This window comes from Sarcophilus harrisii, chromosome 2 (genome assembly GCF_902635505.1).
Source record: "Sarcophilus harrisii chromosome 2, mSarHar1.11, whole genome shotgun sequence".
Lineage (NCBI taxonomy): Eukaryota > Metazoa > Chordata > Mammalia > Dasyuromorphia > Dasyuridae > Sarcophilus > Sarcophilus harrisii.
Genome location: NC_045427.1, coordinates 481274123 through 481296335, shown reverse-complemented (window position 1 = coordinate 481296335; position 22213 = coordinate 481274123). Strand labels below are relative to the sequence as shown.

Sequence of the window (22213 nt, the reverse complement as noted above, 5' to 3'; positions counted from 1 at the left end):
TACAGTCTTAGATATTTAGAAGGATATCTAGTCTGACCTCATACCTAAATCGAAACTCTAGAACTTCACTGACAGATGATCATTTAACCAAGATGCAAACAGTAACTTTTCTGTTAAAGTTGTAACTTTACCATGTGACAGTGTCCACAAGGCACATCTCTGCCTCATTCTAAATTCTGCTCATTGGCCCTAGGTCTGAGCACTTCTGCTACAAACAAATCTACAAATGCTACAAAGTGCCATGGAATTGTGAGCTAAAAGGAATTCTTCTTGCCTTTCTTCTTCTGCCTCCATTCCTCATTTTACAGATGTGGTAACAGACTGGAAGTGGAGGGTGGAATTTACCCAGAGTCAGAGAGGTTCTTAAGTAATAAAATTGGAACTGAAACCTGGATCTTTGAACCCCAAAGCCAGTAGTTTTCCCACTAAATCACATTGAAGAGCCTTTCAGTTATTTGAAAACAGCCACACATTCTCAAATCAGCACAGAGGTCATGCCTAAGTTTAAGAGGGCCTTTATGTGTCTAACAACATAGTTTGATTCCAAATTGTATATGTCTAAGACAGCATGGCAGAGTGGCAAGACTGAATTCCAAAACCTGGCTTGAATTCAGACTTTGGTACTTCACTCTCTACCACTGCCCACATGATTTTACCCACCTGAGCCCATTTCCTTGTCTTTAAAAACATTAAGATAAAATCTCTTTTTAGGGTGAAATGACAAAAATGCTTTATAAAAGTGCTATATAACTGAATCATGATAAACAATTTGCTTTCAATTTTTCACCAGGTTTTCACACATTTTATATATAATCATTTTCTGTGCTGTTAAACATTACTCCTAATAGCTAGCATTTGTATAGCGCTTAAGTTTGCAAAGAGTTTTAAGAATATGGTATTTTATGTAGAAAAAGATTTTGTCAAGTTCTGACCAGAACATTGTATGTGACAATTTTGATTCCCCAAATGATTAAGCTTACATGAATGAAAATAAGCTTTGCACTCCTTGTAGGTATGGTGAGTCTACCCAGTATTACTAAGCCATTATGAAAAAATACAACTTTTATTCTCTAAACTTCTATAACTTTAGAGCCTAAAATAAGTTTAAAATCATTTCTCAGGCTAAATCTCATAAAAATAGTGGTTTAGTTAAAGAACTAGTAAACAAGTGCTTTTTGTTTAAAAATTGCTAAATAACAAAATTACTGAATAGAAGACATTGTATATCAAATGATAAAATTTCATCTTTATTTGATTTTTATTTAGTTTTAAAATTCTCATTCACATCTTTTAAGGGAACACTCAAAACCACAGAATAGAGGGGTAGGGGACAGGAAAATTACTTGCAGGTTTTCCAAGTTATAAATCAGAAACAACAGTCCAAAGGCCTAAGGTTACTAACGTGTTCAGTTTATTGCAACAGAATAAACAGGTCACCACCAGACCAACTACCCTCAAGGTGATTAAAAAAAAGCTAACTATTCCAATTTGGGAATATATATTAAAAATATAGAAAGTGCCATCCTGGGGGGAATTTTATTAAAAGACTCATTTGGTGCTTTAAAATTTTTCTAATGTTTAACATATTACAAAAATATTCATTCTCTTAACTTTATGTATAAAAAGGCTGCACAATTAACCAGTTGCACTGCAACTATAATTCCCACATGGAATTAAAAAACTCTTACTTCCCTCAAAGAGGCAACTCACTCAGTCCATGTAGGGGAATTGATAGGATTCAGGTTCCCATGGCAAGGCAGACTATAACTAGGCACCATATTAGATCTCAATTTTCACTCACATTACTATAAAGTTCGTAATAGGAATCCAAACTACACTTGAATGCAAGAGTCCATATGGAGAAAGGGATAAATTTTAACTCCATTCTGTACCTTCCCTTATATCAAATAGTTTTTCATACCTTTCATATATATTTCAGAACTATCAAAAATATATCTTTGAAAATATTAGTTATGACATAACAACTTTTCAGTGACACGAGTCACTTGCATGTTCATACAAGGTATGAGTCATCCATTATTAATGAACAAATCCTGTGGATTTCATACTAGAGTTGCAGGGACCAAATTCCAAGATTGACTGTTATATAAGCTGTAACAGGCAGAAGTGTTTGACTACTAGAACTAGTGACCCAATCACCCAAAGCGAATTGAATTTGGTACCAGAGTTTGCAGATGTATTTCAGGGACATTAGGCTAAAGTTTAGAGGTACAATGCAATCTTCTGACCAGAAAAAGTGTGTGAGAGCATTGTGACCTGGACACTGAATCAATCAATAGGGCTTGTTTGTATTAGGTGACCTCAGTGCTCCACGTCACCATAGGAGGAGGAATAGACAGACTAAAAGGTCAAAGAGATTCTATCCTCCACTTTCACTTCTAAGATAATATTATGGACTGATTGTAGAATAAGTTTCCTCAATGGCACAATTCAAGTTCAAGAACACACGTGGTCATATATTCTCACCTAGTATCCTTTGTAATTGCGGAGTGCTCTAGATTTTAAATGACCATTCCCAGAAGTTATAAGTGTTCTACATGTAATGAACACAAAGTAAACAGAATAATCCAATCTAAAATTTTTCCAATGAACACCTAATATTACGTGGAAACATTAGGGCCAGCCCCAAGGAACTCCCTTCAGTTAAGACAGTCATTCTGATGCATAGCAGACGTTATGGAGTCAGCAATAATTCCAATTACTTTACAAACATAGTTGTAAAGGCCACTTATGGTAGTTAGGGATGACAAGCTTGAGTGGAATTTTTCAAGTACCATCTTCAACTGAAAACTATCAGTTAGGCTGCAGTTTTTTAGTGATATGTTTTTAAAATCCACTCTTCTTATTAAGTTATCTTTCCCAAAAGTCAGTAAGTGCAAATGCGCAGATTCTTAAAAAGGGTCTTCAAAAAGTGCTTCAGAACAGCATGACTTGCATCTTCTGGTTGCCTCTCACAGTAAAAAGCTCAGTGAAAATCCAGCCTTGTCTGAACTGTCTTGCAGCCCTTATCAGAATAGATTTTCTCTTCTTTTGGGAAAAACGTCATTTCATCTGCCACTCTTGTAACAACTTCTTCATCTATAGCAAAACCCCTTGATTTCATTTCTGCCCTCACACACATTTTCACATGTTTGTATTCCAAGGGCAGAAACGGAACAAAATAATCAATGAGGCTCTTGTCTATCAGACTAGTGTGCCACAAGCCACCTATAAAACAAATCACAGTTGGGTTAGATAAAAGTCAAGGAGAAATGACATTCAACTTGTGGTTGATCTCTCATAACAGTATGAAAAAGAATAACAATATTTTTCTCCATAACTTAGTATTACAATCTTTAAGTTTTGTTGCAGTGGAAAAATCATCATTCTTTAACCAAATTGTTGAGGATCCATTTCAAATTTATTTTGGCTGGATATAATAAGAGACTCAGTTCATCATTAGGTCTGTTTTCTATTTCCATCTTGTAGGACCTTTTAGCACTTATTCTCTGCTTGACAGCCTTACATAATAATGAGACAATGATGTAAGATTTCAATGAAGGTAAATAATCTCCAAGGGAGGCAGAGGAATGGGTAAAGAGATTGCCTTAAAGACAAGAAAAAATGGATATAAGTCCCAGTTTTGACATTCTCAGAATCTTGAGCAATTTTCTATGACAATGGGTTACAGGAAATGCCAGGCTACATTGGTAAGAGAATTTCCTGGCAATTCATTATGCCACTGAAATATTCATTATCTTAAATAGTCTTTAGCAAAACAACGGAATCTGACTACTAATGATGTTACCTGCAAAAGAGTTAGTGTCTAATGGCTTTCAATAAATGTTGACTGCATCAATGGATAAAAAGATGCCGATTCAGCTTCACGCAGGGGAAGAGCAAATTTTCAAACCAAGTCCAACAATAGAACTTCATATTGAAAAAAAAATTTCATGTCAAGAGAAGACTTTTGGCCAAGTCAAGGAAACTGCTATGCATACTTACTGTTTTTATTATTGAAGACTCCTAGAGATAACACAGGCTCCAAGTCTTTGAGCTGAATGTCTTCTCTCTTTTTTCCTGCCCTCCAAAAATCGAGGGCCATTCTGGTTATAAGATCACCTCCCGCATTGCTGAGTTTTGAGAAGGGGAGGGAGGGTGAAGAAGAAAAGCTTAATGTTATTTTCAGAATCCAAGATAAAAGTTAAAAGTTTAGAATGATGCCTCCCTCCACTGTTCTGTTATTTTTCAATCACAAACATTTATTAATCTATTAATATATGTATGGTCTTCTACTGGATGCTGTGAAAGGCTCAGTCTATCTACAAAGATTACTCTCCATTTTTGTGAATATTATATTATAGAAATTATCCTTAATTTCTTAACCATTAATGGCAATTTGTACAGGGTAGGCTTTTCATAAACGCCTATTAACAAAACTTGATATTTAATAACTGACTGGGCACTTTTCTACTTACATTCATTGGTTTAGTACATATGGCCTGGATATTAGGAAGCACAGCTGTAAGGCTCAGACTGTAAAATTTATTCAAGGCTTGATTCTATCAAGTGTCAAAGTTGAAATTTTCTCTTCAACATAATTTTTTTTTTGGTACTCTGACAAACTGTCATTCTAATTGATGTGTTTCAAGTCATACTGTTATTGTATTGATGAAGCAGGATGTGTACACTCAGGAATTCTACTTCAAGGCCTTTGGTAAAGCAAGAGACAAAAATGCTCCATACACACTTCCCCCACACAACCTTCTATATGTAAATAATCACTATTTTATCTGTGTGTTAGATTTTTTTGTGGGTAAGTATCCCGAATCCCTTCATCATAATGCTAATATTTACAATATGATATTAATACATTATAACAAAAGTCCACTGAAACGTTACACAAGCCTGATCCTAAGAAAAAGCACTAGATCCTGTAGTAAGAGGCAGTAGTTCAAATGTTAGCTCTGCCACCATTCTGACCTGGGCAAGTCCTTGACTCTCTCTGGGCCTGTTTCTTTATTTGTAAAATGAAGCTGAACTTGAAGATCAGAGCTACCTTCCACCTCTAAATCTACTGTTCTATGACATTCTATTCCCCATACCCCACACCATAATAGGCACAAAGAGGGTTTCCAGTTTAATTGACTCAATCTTCTCTCATACTGTTGGATGTAAAATTGAATGTGGACCAGACCGAGGACCTAGGAGACCTTGTCTCAGCATTTATGGAATAAAGGGAAAAAGTTCAGAAGCCTTCCTTACAGCCAAGTACCATATCATCCACCAAAAGAACAAGGCAAATTTCTCCACCACATCCTAACCTGAGGAAGATAAAGATGGCTTTCCGATAAGAGATTCCATCAACTTGCTCATAGTAGTCTAGAAATGGCTTGATGGAATCAATGAGCCCACGGTGTAATTTATCCATTTCATCAAATATGAAAACGGATCTTTCACATGCACTCACATTGCCCCGAATCCACTTTTGCAGCTGCTCCTGTACAAACAAAAAGGAAATATGAAATCCTGCATAGGAAGTGAAGAGCAGAGGGAATGGGAATGGGCTGAAAGCAGTGTGACTAAGAAGGAAGAGCATTCTTGATTCTTACCATCAAGATCTCTCATTTCTATGGAACTTTAAGCTTTTCAAAGTACTTTAATAGATTACTTCATAAAGACTTCACAACTGGTAGAAAGCAAATACTAAAGGTGCCATTATCTCATATTACAGATGGAAAATCATGGTTCAAAGAGTTTAGTTAGGTGACTTGTTGAAGACAAGTTAATAAGCAATAGATTTGAATGCACTTCTTGATTCAAAACCTGCATACTTGGTTCTTTGGAGGAGGCCTCTCTTGTGCTGTGCCTGAAAAATTAACAAAGTGCTTCACAGGGAAGGTCTTTATGACCAAAGCAGAACTAGAGATCATTACTGATCACAAAATAGAAAATTTCGATTATACCAAACTGAAAAGTTTTTGTACAAACAAAACTAATGCAGACAAGATTAGAAGGGAAGCAATAAACTGGGAAAATATTTTTACAGTCAAAGGTTCTGATAAAGGCCTCATTTCCAAAATATATAGAGAATTAACTCTAATTTATAAAAATCAAGCCATTCTCCAATTGAAAAATGGTCAAAGGATATGAACAGACAATTCTCAGATGAAGAAATTGAAACTATTTCTAGTCATATGAAAAGATGCTCCAAGTCATTATTAATCAGAGAAATGCAAATTAAGACAACTCTAAGATACCACTACACACCTGTCAGATTGGCTAAGATGACAGGAAAAATAATGATGATTGTTGAGGGATGCGGAAAACTGGGACATTGATTCATTGTTGGTGGAGTTGTGAACGAATCCAACCATTTTGGAGAGTAGTTTGGAACTATGGTCAAAAAGTTATCAAACTGTGCATACTCTTTGATCCAGCAGTGTTACTACTGGGATTATATCCCAAAGAGATTATAAAGAAGGGAAAGGGACCTGTATGTGCACGAATGTTTGTGGCAGCCCTTTTTGTAGTGGCTAGAAACTGGAAACTGAATGGATGTCCATCAGTTGGAGAATGTCTGAATAAATTGTGGTATATGAAAATTATGGAATATTATTGTTCTGTAAGAAATGACCAACAGGATGATTTCAGAAAGGCCTGGAGAGACTTACACGAACTGATGCTGAGTGAAATGAGCAGGACCAGGAGATCATTATATACTTCAACAACAATACTAGATGATGACCAGTTCTGATGGATCAGGCCATCCTCAGCAACGAGATCAACCAAATCATTTCTAATAGAGCAGTAATGAACTGAACTAGCTATACCCAGAAAAAGAACTCTGGGAGATGACTAAAAACCATTACATTGAATTCCCAATCCCTATATCTATGCACACCTGCATTTTTGATTTCCTTCACAAGCTAATTGTACAATAATTCAGAGTCTGATTCTTTTTGTACAGCAAAATAATGTTTTGATCATGTATACTTATTGTGTATCTAAGTTATATTTTAATATATTTAACATCTACTGGTCATCCTGCCATTTAGGGAGGGGTGGGGGTAAGAAGTGAAAAATTAGAACAAGAGGTTTGGCAATTGTTAATGCTGTAAAGTTACCATGTATATATCCTGTAAATAAAAGGCTATTAAATTAAAAAAAAAAAAAAACAAACAAACAAAAAAAAAACAAAGTGCTTCACATACATTTATTACATTTGACACTCAGGTAAGTAATATAAGCATTACTCTTCCCATTTATAGCATAATGGATGTGAAAACTGAGGTTCGGATCAGTGCATTATTTGTTTGGTTTTGCAAGGCTGTTGGGGTTAAGTGACTTGTCCAGGACTATACAGCTAGGAAGTATTAAGAGTTTGAGGCTGAATTTGAACTCGGGTTCTCCCAATTCCAGGACCTGTGTTCTATCCACTGCACGTTGCATTATTTAAGGTTACAGAGCTAGATATCAGAAAAAAGTTGGTTCTAAATCCAGGTCAATGCTGACTACAAGTTCAGTACAAATGCAAACTTTTTTTTCCTGGAAAAAAACATTTATAAGTCTTTTGCTCTATATTCAATTTGAAAAGATAAATCAATCATACTGTGTTTTACACACTTTCACTGATTAAATTCAAAAGCATGGCTATTTATTCACTAAAAACACTCTGAATGTGCCTTTCAAGAAATCTAGAAGGGAAATATATTAGGAGAAATTTGATGTTGTTCAGTTGTTTTTCATTTGTGTCTGGCTCTTCATGACCCTACTTAGGATATTTTTTGGCAAAGACACTTGAGTGCTTTGCCATCTCATTATCCAATCATTTTAAAATTAAGGAAACTGAGGCAAACTGGGTTAAGTGGCTTGTCCAGAGTTACAGAGCCAGGAAGCATCTGGGGACAGATTTGAACTCATGATAAAGAAAAAATCCATTTAAAAATTTTCACCATTAAGGAGAAATCAATTCTAAGTTACAACTCACAATTTTAAGATCTCATATAAACAAAAATTCTCAGTGAGCAACAAGCCTACATGAATAAATAGGTATGGCTTTAATAAAGGATCCCATGATTTAAAGTTGGAATACTTTATGTCACCTTGTCTAATCTTATCATTTTAAAAATGGAGAAACTGAGGCCCAGAGAATTAAAATGACTTGTCAAAGTTACAAAGGTAACTTTTTACAGATTCACAGGCTGAAGGAGACAATATCTTATGAAATGACTAAGTTAACATTTGCTTACTTCTCCTAAATGAAATAGGATAACATTTCAAAAGATACATTTCACTTACTTTTGCTAATCTACCAGTATCAGGAAAAGATCTGGAAGAACACAGTTTTCTTTTCCAAATTCTTCTATTATTTTGGTTTCCATTTTTCAAAGGCTATTGTGATAACTGCACTTCCTTGTTTAGTTAAGTTTCTATTTCTTAGAAAGAAGAACTCAAGCAAAAGGGCATAATCCCTAACTCTTCTGGGAAGTTACTTTCTGCTCATAGCAAAACATGAACACACAATTTAAAATTTAGCCAAATGAACAATTTCAAAGAAATGAAATGGAAAAGGGGTGAGTGGGACCTTTAAGATTCACTTTTACCCAAATTAGTTCCATAAAGAGAAAAGAAAGAACACAAGAGGACCCCAAAAATTTATTTTTAAAAATTGTTTCATTATACAGCTAGAAAATGCAAATCTCAAAGGAAATCAGGGGAACTTCAGTGAAGAAGTATGAGTTAGCAGACCGCCAAGATTAAATTTAGTGCAATTGTGGATCAGAAAGCAATCAATTCTCTTACCTGATACAATTTTATCTCCTGCTCATGCGGGAAATGCAGAGTGGAAACAAACAGGTGGACAAAGTTACTCTTGAGTCCTTTGGGGTGAAGGTTTTCAGCCACAATCTGACTGACAAAGTTCTTGCCTGTGCCAGCCCATCCATGTAAGGAGAGAGTTAGAGGTTTCTTTGGATTCTTGTTGTTCCTGAAGCCGGTCAATGCTTTGAGAATCACCTCTCTAGCCAGGTGCTGTCCAAACAGTTTCTCTTCTAAATCCAACTTTAGTGCTGAATGAACCACCCCAGAAAAAAAGATACACACATTAAAAACACAACAGGACGATGACAATTAGCTCTGCTAACTTGGGATTCTTGGCTAAGGTTAGTGATCAAAAAATCTTGAAGGGTTTCTGATACACCCCATATCTGAAGCCCAATTATGGCTTCACACGGAGGAGGCTAAGGGGAGAGCACAAAAAACAATTATCACTCCCAGATGTTATCGTTTTAGTTTCTTTTGACGCGTAGAATTTAAGGTCCTATCCGAGTTCTCATCAGTTAAGGTATTGCCAGCCGACACTTCTGCAATCTGCAACTTGGAGCCAAGTGTCAAGCTGGGATAAGAACATGGTGGATCCGGTGCAGATTATAAGCAACCGCTCAGCTTCCTAGTCCAACAGCTCCAAGTCTTAGTTCCTCCCCAAACTCAGCGACTTTCCCAATTTAATTCAATCCACTATCTTGGCTTGTTTTCAGAGGTGCATTTCTCCCCATCACCCTTTCCTCTTCCTGACGGGGATAACCCGCTCCTTCGGCGCTCCGACCGCCCGAGAGTCGCTTTAGCGTCCTCCGCAGTGCCGCTGCCCCTCCCCCCATTTGCTGCCCGGTCCGTCGCCCCCCGAATTGTAAAGACTCTGCCCGGCGGCTGCCTCCCCCCCCCCCCCGCACTGCAATCTCCCCGCACGCGCGCGCCGCCCCCTCGGCAGCGGCTCTCCCGACCCCCCCGCGCGGCCACCGCCCGCTACCCGAGGCGTTGAGCGGCTGCTCCTCGCGGCAGCACTCTACGAAGCGGCAGTAGAAGTCTGGGTAGGAGAGGTAGCCAGTGAGGGCCGAGGCGGCGCCGATGGCGATGCCCACGCTGATGGGCTCGAACGCCTGGGCCGCCGGAGCCGCGGACAACAGCAGCAACAGAAGCAGCGGCGCCGGGAGAATCGGCCGCTGCAGCCGTCCCATCGCGACCCCACTCTGCACGCCCCGCAGCCCGGGCTCCATGAGCCGGGCTTCTGCTCTCCGCGTCACTTCCGCTACTCCCAAAAGGCGCGTGAAACCCTCCTCCCGTGACGCCATTTTTATTTGGAGCGGAGGAGGAGACAAGCTTTCTCCTGGATTCCGCCATTTTTGTGAGGGGCGCGCGACGACCCCCGGGGCGGAAGTGCGAGATTGGCCGGAGCGTGGCTTCCTGACGTCTCCCGCCAGACGTCCTGCCCACCCAGCCTTCCTGCAGTCCGAGCTCACGTGTCCGGAAGCCGGACAGCTGCTTTTCCAGGACCCGGCTCCGGGGCCTTTGCTTCTGTCTCCTTCCTTCGGGGCTGAGGGGAGGCGGTGATGGAGCATCCCCGAGACGCCGGCATCGTGCGCGGAAGCCCCGCGCAGCAGGGCCCCGGGGTAGAACCCCCAAATCCCATCGTGACATAAAGCGATTAAATGAGGGAGACGGTTTAATCTGAGAAGGGAGAGACTGGGAACTGTATCGGGCCTGCGCTGATTTGGGCCTCAGCTTCCTTTTGGGTAGAATGCCCATCCCCGCCCCACAGCCTTGCTCAGGCCTTAAGCCTGTGACCTAGTCAGGAAGCCGGGGTTTGAAGTCTCAGACTTTGCCACGTGGAAGAGAAAGTTCCTTCCTGTGTAAAAAGCAGAGGGAGGCATAGATGCTGCCCCTTCGCTCACAGGAGGGTGAACATCAACCGAGGCGGTGGATATGAAGAACTTTGTATGCCCTGCTTTATCAAACATGGTCACAAGCTCGGAAACTCAAGAGAATTGAGAACGAGGCCTAGTGATCACAGAATCTGAGTTGAAAGAACCTTCCATGTCTCCTATTTTAATCTTGCACTAGACAGAATTACCCAAGGTCAAATGACCTTTGTTGGAAGACTTTCAGTTAGGGAGCAGCCAATACTTGCCCAGGTTGTTCATTTTTTTTTTTTTTTTTTTTGATATTATGGTTAGAGGAATGCTAATATCGGAAGAAATCCGACTGAGCAGCGGCGAGGCCGTTGCTGGGATGTCTTTCCTTAAATGCAAAAATGACGAGAGGTGCATCTGAGAAGCTCCTTGAAGGAGAGATTCTCCTTGAACCCTGCTTCTGTGAGACCCTCCTCAGGGAATAAAGACAAGCAGCTCCATTCTGTTATCTAGGTGGGGCTAGTTGAGTCCGGAGTTGGAGATTCTAACCCCGGTTTGTAGCCAAGGCCTTAGAATTATAAAATGAGATTACTTCAACTAGTCCCACCAAGATCAGCCGTTTTATTTTGATTCCCTGGGGCGGGTCTCACAGAGGCAGGGTTCAAGGAGAATCGCTCCTTCAAGGAGCTTCTCAGGTACTTCCCTCAGCCAAAAAAATGAGATTGGGTCAGATATTCATTATGGTCACATCCAATTCTAAAATGTGCCTTGAACCCTCAGACTCCAATCAGTGAATGAAGAATCGTAATTCATCTCTTTCCTTATTCCATTTTCATTCTGAGTAAAATGAAGGGGATGGACTTAACGAATGAATTATCAGAATTTCATTGCAAAAAGACCTGTACTTAATGATATGATTTGTGATGTGTGATTTGACACCAAATGATGCGTTTGAGGACCAACATGATGTGGGTAATGTAAAAACCATATGATGGCAGGCACCAAAAGTTGGGATTCGGTCATGTGAAGAATTCACAATGGCCATTTTCTTTAACAAAAAGTAGATTTATTTAAGGAAGAATGAAGGGATACAATAGACACTGAAATGATAAATATGAAATAGAGTTGGAAGAGCACAGAAAGGGGTTTTAAATAATGATGAAAAGGGGAAATTTCCTAGTGGAATAACATCGGAATGTTGCTATGGTAAAGGAAATGATGGAAAATATGGAAAAACTTGAATTTATGAAGAATGGTGCGATCCACCTTCAGAAAAACAGAAGACAGACAAGCATAGTAGGATTTTTCATATATATATGTATATGATTATAGATATCTTATGTATATATATGTATATATACAACTAAATATGTATATATTTAATTGTAGTCTTTTGGTGGGAGGTAGGGAAGGGAAAAGAAAAAGGAAAAAAGAATAAAATAAAAAGCAGAGCAGGAAACAAGAGAAAATATACAAGGAAGCAAAGAAAAGATGGACAGCTCTAAACACAATGAGTAGTATTAATTATATAGGCTTTCTTGAAATGGAAATTTATTGTTTCATATTTTGAATTCTCTCTTATGTTTTGACATTTACATGGCAATGTCTTTTTTTCCTATTTTGTAGTTTTAAATAAATAAAGTTTTTGAAATTGGAAAAAATTGAAAAACAAACAAAAAAATGCATATCCTTTCAGCTTACAATTTTTCTTGTATTGTGAAATTTGGGAGAATATCAGAAGTGATTAGAAATGTGAATTCTCTTATAATTAAGAGAATATGCTTTTAATTATAAGCTCTGAATTTTTTCTAAATTTATTGTGAAATACCCTTAATCCTCTTCCCTATGGAGTAATTAAAATGAATGTGAAAATAGTCTTTGAAAAATTATAATTATGAAGTACCTTTTTTCTTAAAATATAGAATTATTATGATTTAATAAAAGGTTTGAGGACCTTCCCCTCCCCACAAGAGCTGTGATCCATCATGCTTGGTAAAATCATAGTATCTTGTTAACCATGTGAAAGTCTAAAACAATGAAAGGTTACTTTTGATGTGACTTACTCTTTTCCCCTGTCAGGAAGAAGCCCAACAGGCTATTATCATATATAACCAATTCCCAGGCTATTCTGTCTGAATAGAGTGATTGTGAGGAAGGAACTCTTTAGTCTATCTCCCAAACTCTGTGCATCTCTAAACAACCTTTGAGATACTGACTAGCATATCTTTAGATAGGTCTAGGACTTGGTCTGTCAGATGCATTCCATCTGTCGCCTTACCTTTGAGCTCCCTGGTACTTCCTTTGATCTTTGATCCTTTCTCTGAATTTCTGCCTGGGAAATCCCAAGGCTGTATTTCCTCTATACAGGATCTGCTTATGATGAAGATCTTTGCTAAGACTACTATCAGGTATTCTTTTTATCTCCCTCATAGTGCCTTCCTTTTAATAGCACCTTTCTCTTTACTCTGGCTAATTTTGGTTAATTTGTTAAACTCCTTTATGGATCTAACCTGCTAAATCAATGGCTTACTTCCACCTCATGAAGCATTTCCTTTCTCCTGGTTAATTGTGAATTCCCTTGGGGAATTTGTCTTTTCCTTGTTAACTATGTGTTCTCTCAACTTTATTTCATATTTGCCACTCCTCGTGCCTATTTCACCTCTTATTTTTATGAAAGATATTAACAAAGGCAGTCTGGCTTCTCATCATAGTGATGAGGGTTAGATTTAGGGAACCAGGAGATTAGGGTTTCTGATGGTCAGGGAGTTAAATGATAAGATCTATTGGCAGGTTCCGGGTTCAGGGAACCAAATGGAGAGGTTTAGCTCCCCTGCAACCCTTTGGGATTCGGTGCTAGTTTTGGGGACTCCTTTCTGGCAGTGTGGAGGTTCTCTGTAAAAGAATTTACAGACCCGAAAACCTAGATTAATAAAAGAGGTTTATTATAGGGATTGGAAGTAAGGTTAGAAATCCTGACAGAGAAGCATAAAGTCTGGTTAGGGAAATAGGTGAGGGTAAAGAGAATGGCACTAGAAAGAGTATTCCAGTAGGCAGAAGCTCCTTGGGGTGCCAAGCACAGGGCTGGCATGTTTGGAACCTCTGCAAAGAGAGGGTTTTGTTTGGCTCTTTTATAATGGGAGCTTTAGCTGAAGGGAACTTGTGGGTGAAGTCCCAAGTTGGCTCATCACTGGGTTTCAACTTGAGCTGGAATTTGAATTGAATTCAATGAGTTTCAGGACTGAGCTGACCCCACCTAGATAACAAGGATGAAACTGTTTGTCCTTTGGGGCGAGGTCCCTCACTGAGGCAGAGTTAAAGGAGATTTTCTTCTTTAAGGATTTTTAGAGTTTCGGGGTCCCCTCTTCATTAGGTACCTTAAAGATGCTAATCAAGGCAAGCATCATATTTGCCTTACTATGGTAACTTAAGCTCCCAGGGTGAGTGTTTTAGCATTTCCTGAAAAAGGGAAAGAATAATTGATTCCAGGATTCATTGTCTGATTATCAAACATTTAACCAACTTGTCATTCCTTCATTTCTTATGGTAGTCAGACCTCATCTTATATCCCATTTGAAATTTGCTCATTGCTTTTGATGAGGTACAGCTTCCAGGGGAGATGTGGCAGTAATTCTAAGACGTCCTCACCTAGGGAGTACTGTCATTCCACAAAAAATACTGGCTGCCAGGTAACAGTCTGTTGGTCAGTAATAACAAAGTTTCTGAGACAATAATGAGGTGCATACCAGTCTAGGCCATAAAATTCAATAATGAGGTACACTAGACCACTCCTCAATTTTACCTTAACCTGTAAAATTAGAATATCAGTGACATGAAGCACCCAATCTCTTTATCTTTTTCTTATACATGTATCTTCTTGCTCCTGGTTCTTAGCCCTCTGCAATTGGCATTACAAGTATAATAAACTTGGAGATTGGTTCAAGCTTGAAGTCCAATTAAAGTGGCTAGAAGTACTTCTGAAGAGGATGAAAAAAAACCTCAACAAAGACTAGGTCTTTGGTAGTGGGGTGGGTCTTAAGGAAGGGCATTAGCTAGAGAGGACCCAAATTACTGTAAACAATCTGGAAGCCAAGCTTCTCTTGAAGCAAAATGAGGAGTACTGATAAAATTATCTCTTTAAGTGGATCTTTTGATTTTGATTGGGCCTTCTGTGTTATAGCCCCTGATTGAATTCCTTGTTCAATTCCTTGCTCTGACAAACCCTATAGTTACTGTTTCTAATCAGAAGACCAAGATATAATGTCCACCCCCAAGATATTTCTCTTCTATAAAAGAATCTACCTATACCTCACTTGTTAATGTCTATTAGGGCCCTAAATCCTTTTTAGGGTTAACCTGCCAGACAATGGCCTAATTCCCCACTTCTTTGCAGGTTCATTAGGAACTGCCTACCTTGTGGCAGCAAATTAATTTTGTCTCTTATGGCATCTTCCCTCCCCGCCTCCCCTCCCCGCCCCCATGGTGTCTTTTGTGAGTTTAGCTAGAGAACTTGATGAGGACAATATAGCCTCCTCCAGAAGAGCATCTGAATTCCCTGGGAAAGACTCTCTTCCCATACATTATGCACCTTTTGGATGCAAAATCTACATTCCCTGGAAAAGACTCTCTTCCCACACATTATGCACCTTTTGGATGCTAAATCTACATTCCCTGGGAAAGACTTTTCCCACACCCTATCTCAAGTATGTTCCTTTAGGATGCAAAGCCCAAATTGTTTTGTTTCTGTATATAAGTAAGCCCTGAGAAAATGTCTCTTTGCAATTCTTTGACATTGCCCACTAAGAGAACATCTTAGTGTCTTTCTCTCTTTAATAAAGTGCCTTTTCTTATCACAGCCTTTTGTGTAGCGTTTCTGGCTGCGAACCTAACTTGGTGTTTTGGAGAACTAGGAGACCAACCCATATTCCTGCCACGATCCATACCTCATCAAACTTAGCTTGTGTTTTTCCCCTTGTTGATGGCTAAAACTGTTATGCCAAAGTTCCCTTTTAATGTGGTGACCTACCTGGGTGTCTTTTAAAGACACATTGTGTGGCTAATCAGACGTGGTTGTCACTGTTGCGGTATTCTTGAGATGCCATTGATTCTTTATAAGTGGCTAACTGGACACGGGGGTCACTACTGGAGTGTCCTTAAGAAATACGGAACTCTGGACAAGGTAAGAGACTTTTTCTTTCCTTATCTTGTGGTGGACACTACAGTCATCAAGACTGCAGTCGTTGTTTGGAGCTCTTGGGAGCTCTGGCACAATTCTTTAGGAATTGCTGTGGCTCTATCTCTAAATGAGATACGAGGGAAGCTGCAAAGATTTGGAAAACTAAGTTTTTACCTGTCCACAATCTAGACACTCAGCTACCTCAAAAATCTTTTCCTGGAGCAGATACTTTGCTTGAGGAAACTCTTTCTGTCCAAATTCTTTTCCAGACACAAAAGCCCGTCCTTTGCATCTCAATGCATTTCTAGAGAGGTTCTCCCCCACCCTAGCTCTGGCCTCTCCTCCCACTTCTTCCATCCAGTGGGGAGTGCATACATTTGAAAACAGGACTAGGTTTCCCTGCTTTGGTCATCCTGTGTTAGAACAATGCCGGCCCCTCCCACTTTTGCATGCTCAGGGGGTTATCTACAAAGACTGGGGATTTTAAAACGCCATTTGGTTTGGCTTTAATGTTAATGTCCTACTGAATGTTGTAATTGTGCAGTCTAAGTGTGACCAGTGTTCTGTATGTCTTGTATGTTTAAATTAGACAGTCTAGTTGTGCTCTGTGTTCTGTGTGATTTTTGTCTGTTAAATTGTTTGTAATTTGTTTGTTTGTTTTGTTCATTTAAGAGCTCTGTTAAATTTAAGAACAATGATCAAAATTGGGAATTGGTTATTTCAATACTGAACTCCAGCTGGAGAAAACATTTGATCAGGAATTTAAAGATGATTCTAAATTTGGGAAACGAATTGGTTATCCTTAAGTATAAGATCTTAAAAGAACAATAGCTTGTTAAAGAAGTTCTGTTAACCTGCCTGAACGGGGTCTGACTTTTCTGAAAGTTTCTGAACTATGGCCAAGTTGGACCTTAGGAGAAGTCCATTGGGAATAATGGCCACATGGGGCCAGAAGGAGAGAAAGAAACTCTGTTGTTTTATTATTTGAAATGAGATAGAAATGGATTATATGCTTTAAATCCAGGTCTGTTGGATTTGTGGGTTTTATGGGATTCCCCCACCCACCCACTGATTTATGCTACTTTAAATGTTGGATGGGGTAGGGATCTTTTGTAAAGATTTAAACTCTTCCCCCACTGCTGCTACTTCAGCTATAGGAGCATTTAGTTAGCCTGGAGTGAAGTTTGATTTCATTCCCCACCCTTGTCTCTTTGGAAGTGGAGTGGGGGGAAGGGTAGTCACATGGAATCCTATTCTCCCCTCTATCTCTAAACTGTTCCAGACATTTTTTTAAATCAAGTTGTAGCTACCTGGTTCTTGGTTAAAAGCAGCAAACTGATAAGGTTATGGTAAATATCTGTTTAGGATTTGTTACTAGAGGTAAAATTTCTTGGGTTTGTAGTTAATATGTCACTGCATTTTTTCCTCCTGTAATTGATTTTTATAATTGGAGCAATGGTCAATAAGAAATTGTTAATTCAATTATGTCATACCTTGCTATTTCCAATCTGGTTATGTGTAATCATTATATCCTAAATACTTGAGCAAATAAGTATTTAGTCTGATCATCTATTGGTTACTAGATATTGTGTCTGGATATTCAAGGTTTTTTTTTAAGGTTTATAACTAATGAGAGGCCACATCTTGTAGCAGTTCTTGTGGACCAGTCTTTCTTTCTCAGACTGTTCTAACTTTTCTTTGTTAGATTTGTTTTTATTTCTAGATTTGGTCAAATTGCAGATATATTGACTTGCTTCTGGGACCTCCATCAAGCTTTGATTGTCAGCACACCACATACACCCATCCCCCTCCCCTCAAGGACTGAGCATTGTCCCTGTTCAGCAGGAAGAAGCAATTAAGAACCATTGCCCACTTTTCCTGATGTAATTTGGACTGATGGGGGGGAGTGGGAAAGTGGTTGACTTGTTAGAATTTTAACTGTATTACTGTGCTGTGTTTAAGACTTGGGATGGAAATTGTTAAACTTGTGTAACTATTACTTTATGTTTGAGGGACTTTTAGTCTGTTATGTATACACATATGTATATGATTTATATGTGGGATGGTCACTTGATAATTCCTTTCCAAAAGAAAAAAAAGGGAGGAGAAGAAATAGGAAATTGGGGAAAATGGTATCTTGCTAGTTCAGATTTAATTGGAAGTCCTTTACTCCTTGCTTAAATTTACTAGACTATGATTTGCTGGTTGTGCTTTAACTTGGAAATCCCTTATTCTGTTGGAATTGCCCTGGCAGACTCAGTTTTGGGGATTATTTTTTAGAAACAACCAGAAATTGGATACCTGTCTTGGGACTGGCAGTCTCTCTGAGCTGTTTCTCCACTCCTGTTACCCCAGGTCCTTAATTAGTATTTCAGCGTACTTAAAAGGACCTTGTAGTTGATATTGAGGTCTCTAAAAGTTTGGGATTTGCCTGCCTTGGTCTAACTGCATAATCTGCTCAGAAATCTGATGCTCTGGGCAGGACAGGTGGAGCTACTTCAAGCCTCACCCTTCTCCCCTGGAGTGAGTTGCCCCTCTGAATGGGCAGCACAACTGCCTTGAGCCCTGCTGCTCTGTAAGCCAAGGCCAAGTCATGCACAAATGACCACAGCTGTCCATATTCTCCCCAACTGCAGAGGATCTGACAATTGATTGTCAGAAATAATTGAAATAAGGAACTTTGTGTATTGCTGATTAACTCTGGGTTATCAGGGAGAGACTTGACCTTGCCATAAGTCCTTGCATTGGTCTAGCTTTATTTTGATGGTGCTAAGACCTTCTAAAGGAAGGTAATTCAAAGATTTGAATTGTCCCAAGAGAAAAAGTGGGGAATATAGTTATGCCAAAGTTCCCTTTTAATGTGGTGACCCAGTTCCTCCAATTGTCCTATTTAGTTATTCTGCATTACAAAACTACCCTTTGTTATGTGACCTATGGTGTGGGGTTTGTCACCAAATGATGGCAGGCACCAAAAGTTTGGTCATGTGAAGAATTCACAATGGCCATTCTCTTTGGCAAAAAGTAGATTTATTTAGGGAAATAAGTTATAAACAAAATGAAGGGATACAATGGACACTGGGAATGGTGAATATGAAATAGAGTGGGAGAATATGAAAGACAAGCTCCTCAGTGGAATTCACAATTACTCAGTAAAAAGGGAGCATCCCAGGAGTTTGGGGCCTGTGCTTAGCTGGCAGGCTAAGTCCTGGAACGGACATAACACCCTAAAAGAGTTAGTCAGCTTTAAGGAGGAGAAGTGGGCTTGGGAAGCATAGGGAGTTAGGAGTGATACCATGTGACATGGGGGAAGGGGAAGAGAAAAGACACAATGAGGCAGAGTGCCTTGGTGGACTGACTCAAAGGAAAGCAGCAACCATTGTAATGCCGAAGAAACTGAGCAAGACAGAGGTTAGAGACCAATTCAATAGTTTATTAAATGGAGAGAAATACTGGAACCAATGGATCCATGGTTGATCTCAGGGCTAGAAGAGACTATTATCTCAAAGAGTCTAGCCCCGAATAGGGGCAGCGAGCTTTTTATAGAATAACAAGAACAATGACATAATGGAAGTACCTAGGTGGGGATAACCTAAAGGAGGGAGGTTACTGATATTCTAATGACATCTAAAATAGATAAACATTTATCTTGCAAATATTAAGAAGGAACATCTATAAAACTTTTATCTCAAACATTAAGAGGGAAAGGTTATAACTTAAGGCAGAATAACTAAATAGGACAATTGGAGAAACCGGGTCACGACATTAAAAGGGAACTTTGGCATAACACCATGGGATAGCCTGTAAGTAGATTTTATGGGGAAAATTTAGTCTCAGGGACATGACTGGAATTGCTGACAGGACATGGTAAGGTGAGACCCTACAAAGGGTAAGTCTCAGGAGTTTGACATAATTTGGATTTCAGACTGTACAGCCTCCCCAAAAGGAGGGACCTAGGAGCTAAACTGATCTCTATCAGAGCCTTCTACAGTATTACCCCAGAGATAAATAAGTTCCTCTACTAACCACACCTAACACAGAAGACCTCATCACTGTAATTTAGCAAACAGTCAATGGTATAATAATAAAAATCTTTGCCTCTTGATTTGGAGGTCTAATTCCATAAATCTGAAACCTCAATATACTTTTGGGATCCAAATTCCTACTCTCAAACATTTAATGGACTGTATGGGCAGTCTGAAATCCCTGAAATTCCAATATATTCTGGGATTCAGCACTTCTGCAACTCCATATCCCATCATTCATCTTCTTCTCTATGAGGTAGACCAAGGTGGGAATTGCATATCTAAATATTAAAACCTATTCTGTAAAACTCTTTAAGATTTCCAGTTCCAGTTGGGCAACAAAGCTCCTTCCTTCCTTCCTTCCTTTTTTTCCTTTCTCTTTTTTCTTCTCCTTCCCTTATCTCCTTTACCTTCAGGTATTCTACCCAAAGGAATATAAATTTTGATTGCTGAAAACTCAAAAGATATCTTGAGGTTTATGGGTTAGATTTCTTTTTTAAGGACCATGTCTTAAGCCTCGATCATTATGAGTTTCCCTGATTAACCAACATAGGTCTCAGATCAAGGGTCATTGTTTGGGTTCTGATGACTCAGAGTGAATGTAAATGGCAATTATTTCTGTTTTGGCTGGAAATTCTGAATGTCTTCCCCTTCCAGACTGATTTTTTTTTTTTTTTTTGGATTAAGTAAAAAGCCATTCTCTGCCTCATTTCTGTCTAGCCTTAATCATTAAATGAGCATTGCCTCAGACAAACTGAAATCTGGGAAAGATCTTAGTTTTAAAAGACCAAAATTTCCCACTGCAGTTTAGCTTATAGGTAATAGTAATGATAGATCATGTAGGGCTGGAAAATCTCCATGCCCCGAATGCTGTGGAAGTTTCCTGTTCCTGACACAGGACAGCTTTCTATATTGACAATGGAAAATCCCCCAAATACCCCAACCAGTCAGAAAATGTGAACTCTTTTGAGAATGATTATCACATTCTTCAATTAGGATCAATGTTCTTCATTTTTTGTTTATGTTTCTCATTCTGATGGTCCTCATTTATGAGTTATAAAAATGCTTTTTAAATTCAGTTCAGGATCCTTGGCCACTGAGGATCCTTGTGATGAGGTCAGGGTAGCAATTACTAATTTAAAATAAACATGTGACAATTCTCTCATTTTCTTTGCCAAAAAGGAGGTTTATTTAGAAGAAGAGGTTACAGATAAAATGGAAGAGGTAAAATAGGCACCAGACACAATAAATATGAAATAGATTTGGGGCAGTAATAGGATTACAAGGAAAGGAGTTTGGAAGAATCCATTGAAGGAATATGCCTGGATATGTTATTTACTGGCAGGTTAAATCCATAGAAGAGTTTAGTAGCCTAACCAGTTAGCTATAGTATAGCTAATGACACCATTAAAGGGAAGAAGGATTTAGCAAAGATCTTTATCATGAGTGCATCTTTTATAGAGGAAATATAACCTTGGTGGTTTCTCAGAGGATGAGAGGAAGTACCAAGGAAGAATTTGGTAGCGCAGAAGGAGGGATCAAGGAGGACCCTGATAAAATATACCTGGTAGACTAGGTTCCAGACCTGTCTAGATATGCTCATCAATATCTCAAAGGTTGTTTAAAGATTCCCAGAGGTATAAGGGATTAGATAATGAAGGCTGAAAGATCTCCAAGTCTTAGAATCAAATATGATAGTCTGGGACTTGGTTATGCTTAATAATAGCTGGTTGGGCTTCTTCCTGACAAGAAAAGAGAGTAAGCTCAAAGTCTACATCACTTGGACCTCTTTCATTGGCAATTATTAGTCTTGTTAATAAATTGATCATTTTCAAAACTCTTTGCTTCAGTTTTCCTTATTTTCAGATTTTCAATCACAACACATTGAATCTCCTTTTAAAAAGAATATACTTGAAATATGCTCTAAAATACTCTAATTCTCACTTTATGTTTTAAGCTAAACCAAAACATGATAGTTTATTTTTTTTTTTCTTAACCAATCACTGTGTTAGGTATGTCCCTCCAGCCTCTTGTATATAATGTACTATGTAATGTAGAGTATAAATGAAGGTGGATAAAGGAACAGACTATTCATTTTATTTAATAATCATGGAGACAACTTTTAGTATGTGGGCTCCTGGTAAACAGGAATAATGTTTTAATGTACAATTAATTCTCAATTGTCTACACATGGATTACCTACAATCCATTTTCACTGCCAGGTTGGCTGCTTCCCCCACCATCTGGGTAAACTTCCTTCAACTTTCAGCTGTGGTGTTTGCTCAGGGAGTGGAAACTAATTTAATAAACAAAACATAATTAAGAAATGT

At 38.8% G+C, this 22213-nt stretch overlaps 1 protein-coding gene across 1 annotated transcript; it reads right to left on the bottom strand.

The window, feature by feature from the left end:
* Positions 1–1224: 1224 nt before the first annotated feature.
* On the bottom strand, positions 1225–10229 carry TOR1B (torsin family 1 member B). Its single transcript, XM_031954806.1, has 5 exons — positions 9809–10229; positions 8806–9071; positions 5325–5500; positions 4006–4133; positions 1225–3228 (listed from the first exon to the last, which is right to left on the bottom strand). The coding sequence occupies exons 1-5, from the start codon at positions 10128–10130 to the stop codon at positions 2987–2989; spliced, it is 1134 nt and encodes a 377-aa protein (XP_031810666.1). The 5' UTR covers positions 10131–10229; the 3' UTR covers positions 1225–2986.
* Positions 10230–22213: the final 11984 nt, after the last annotated feature.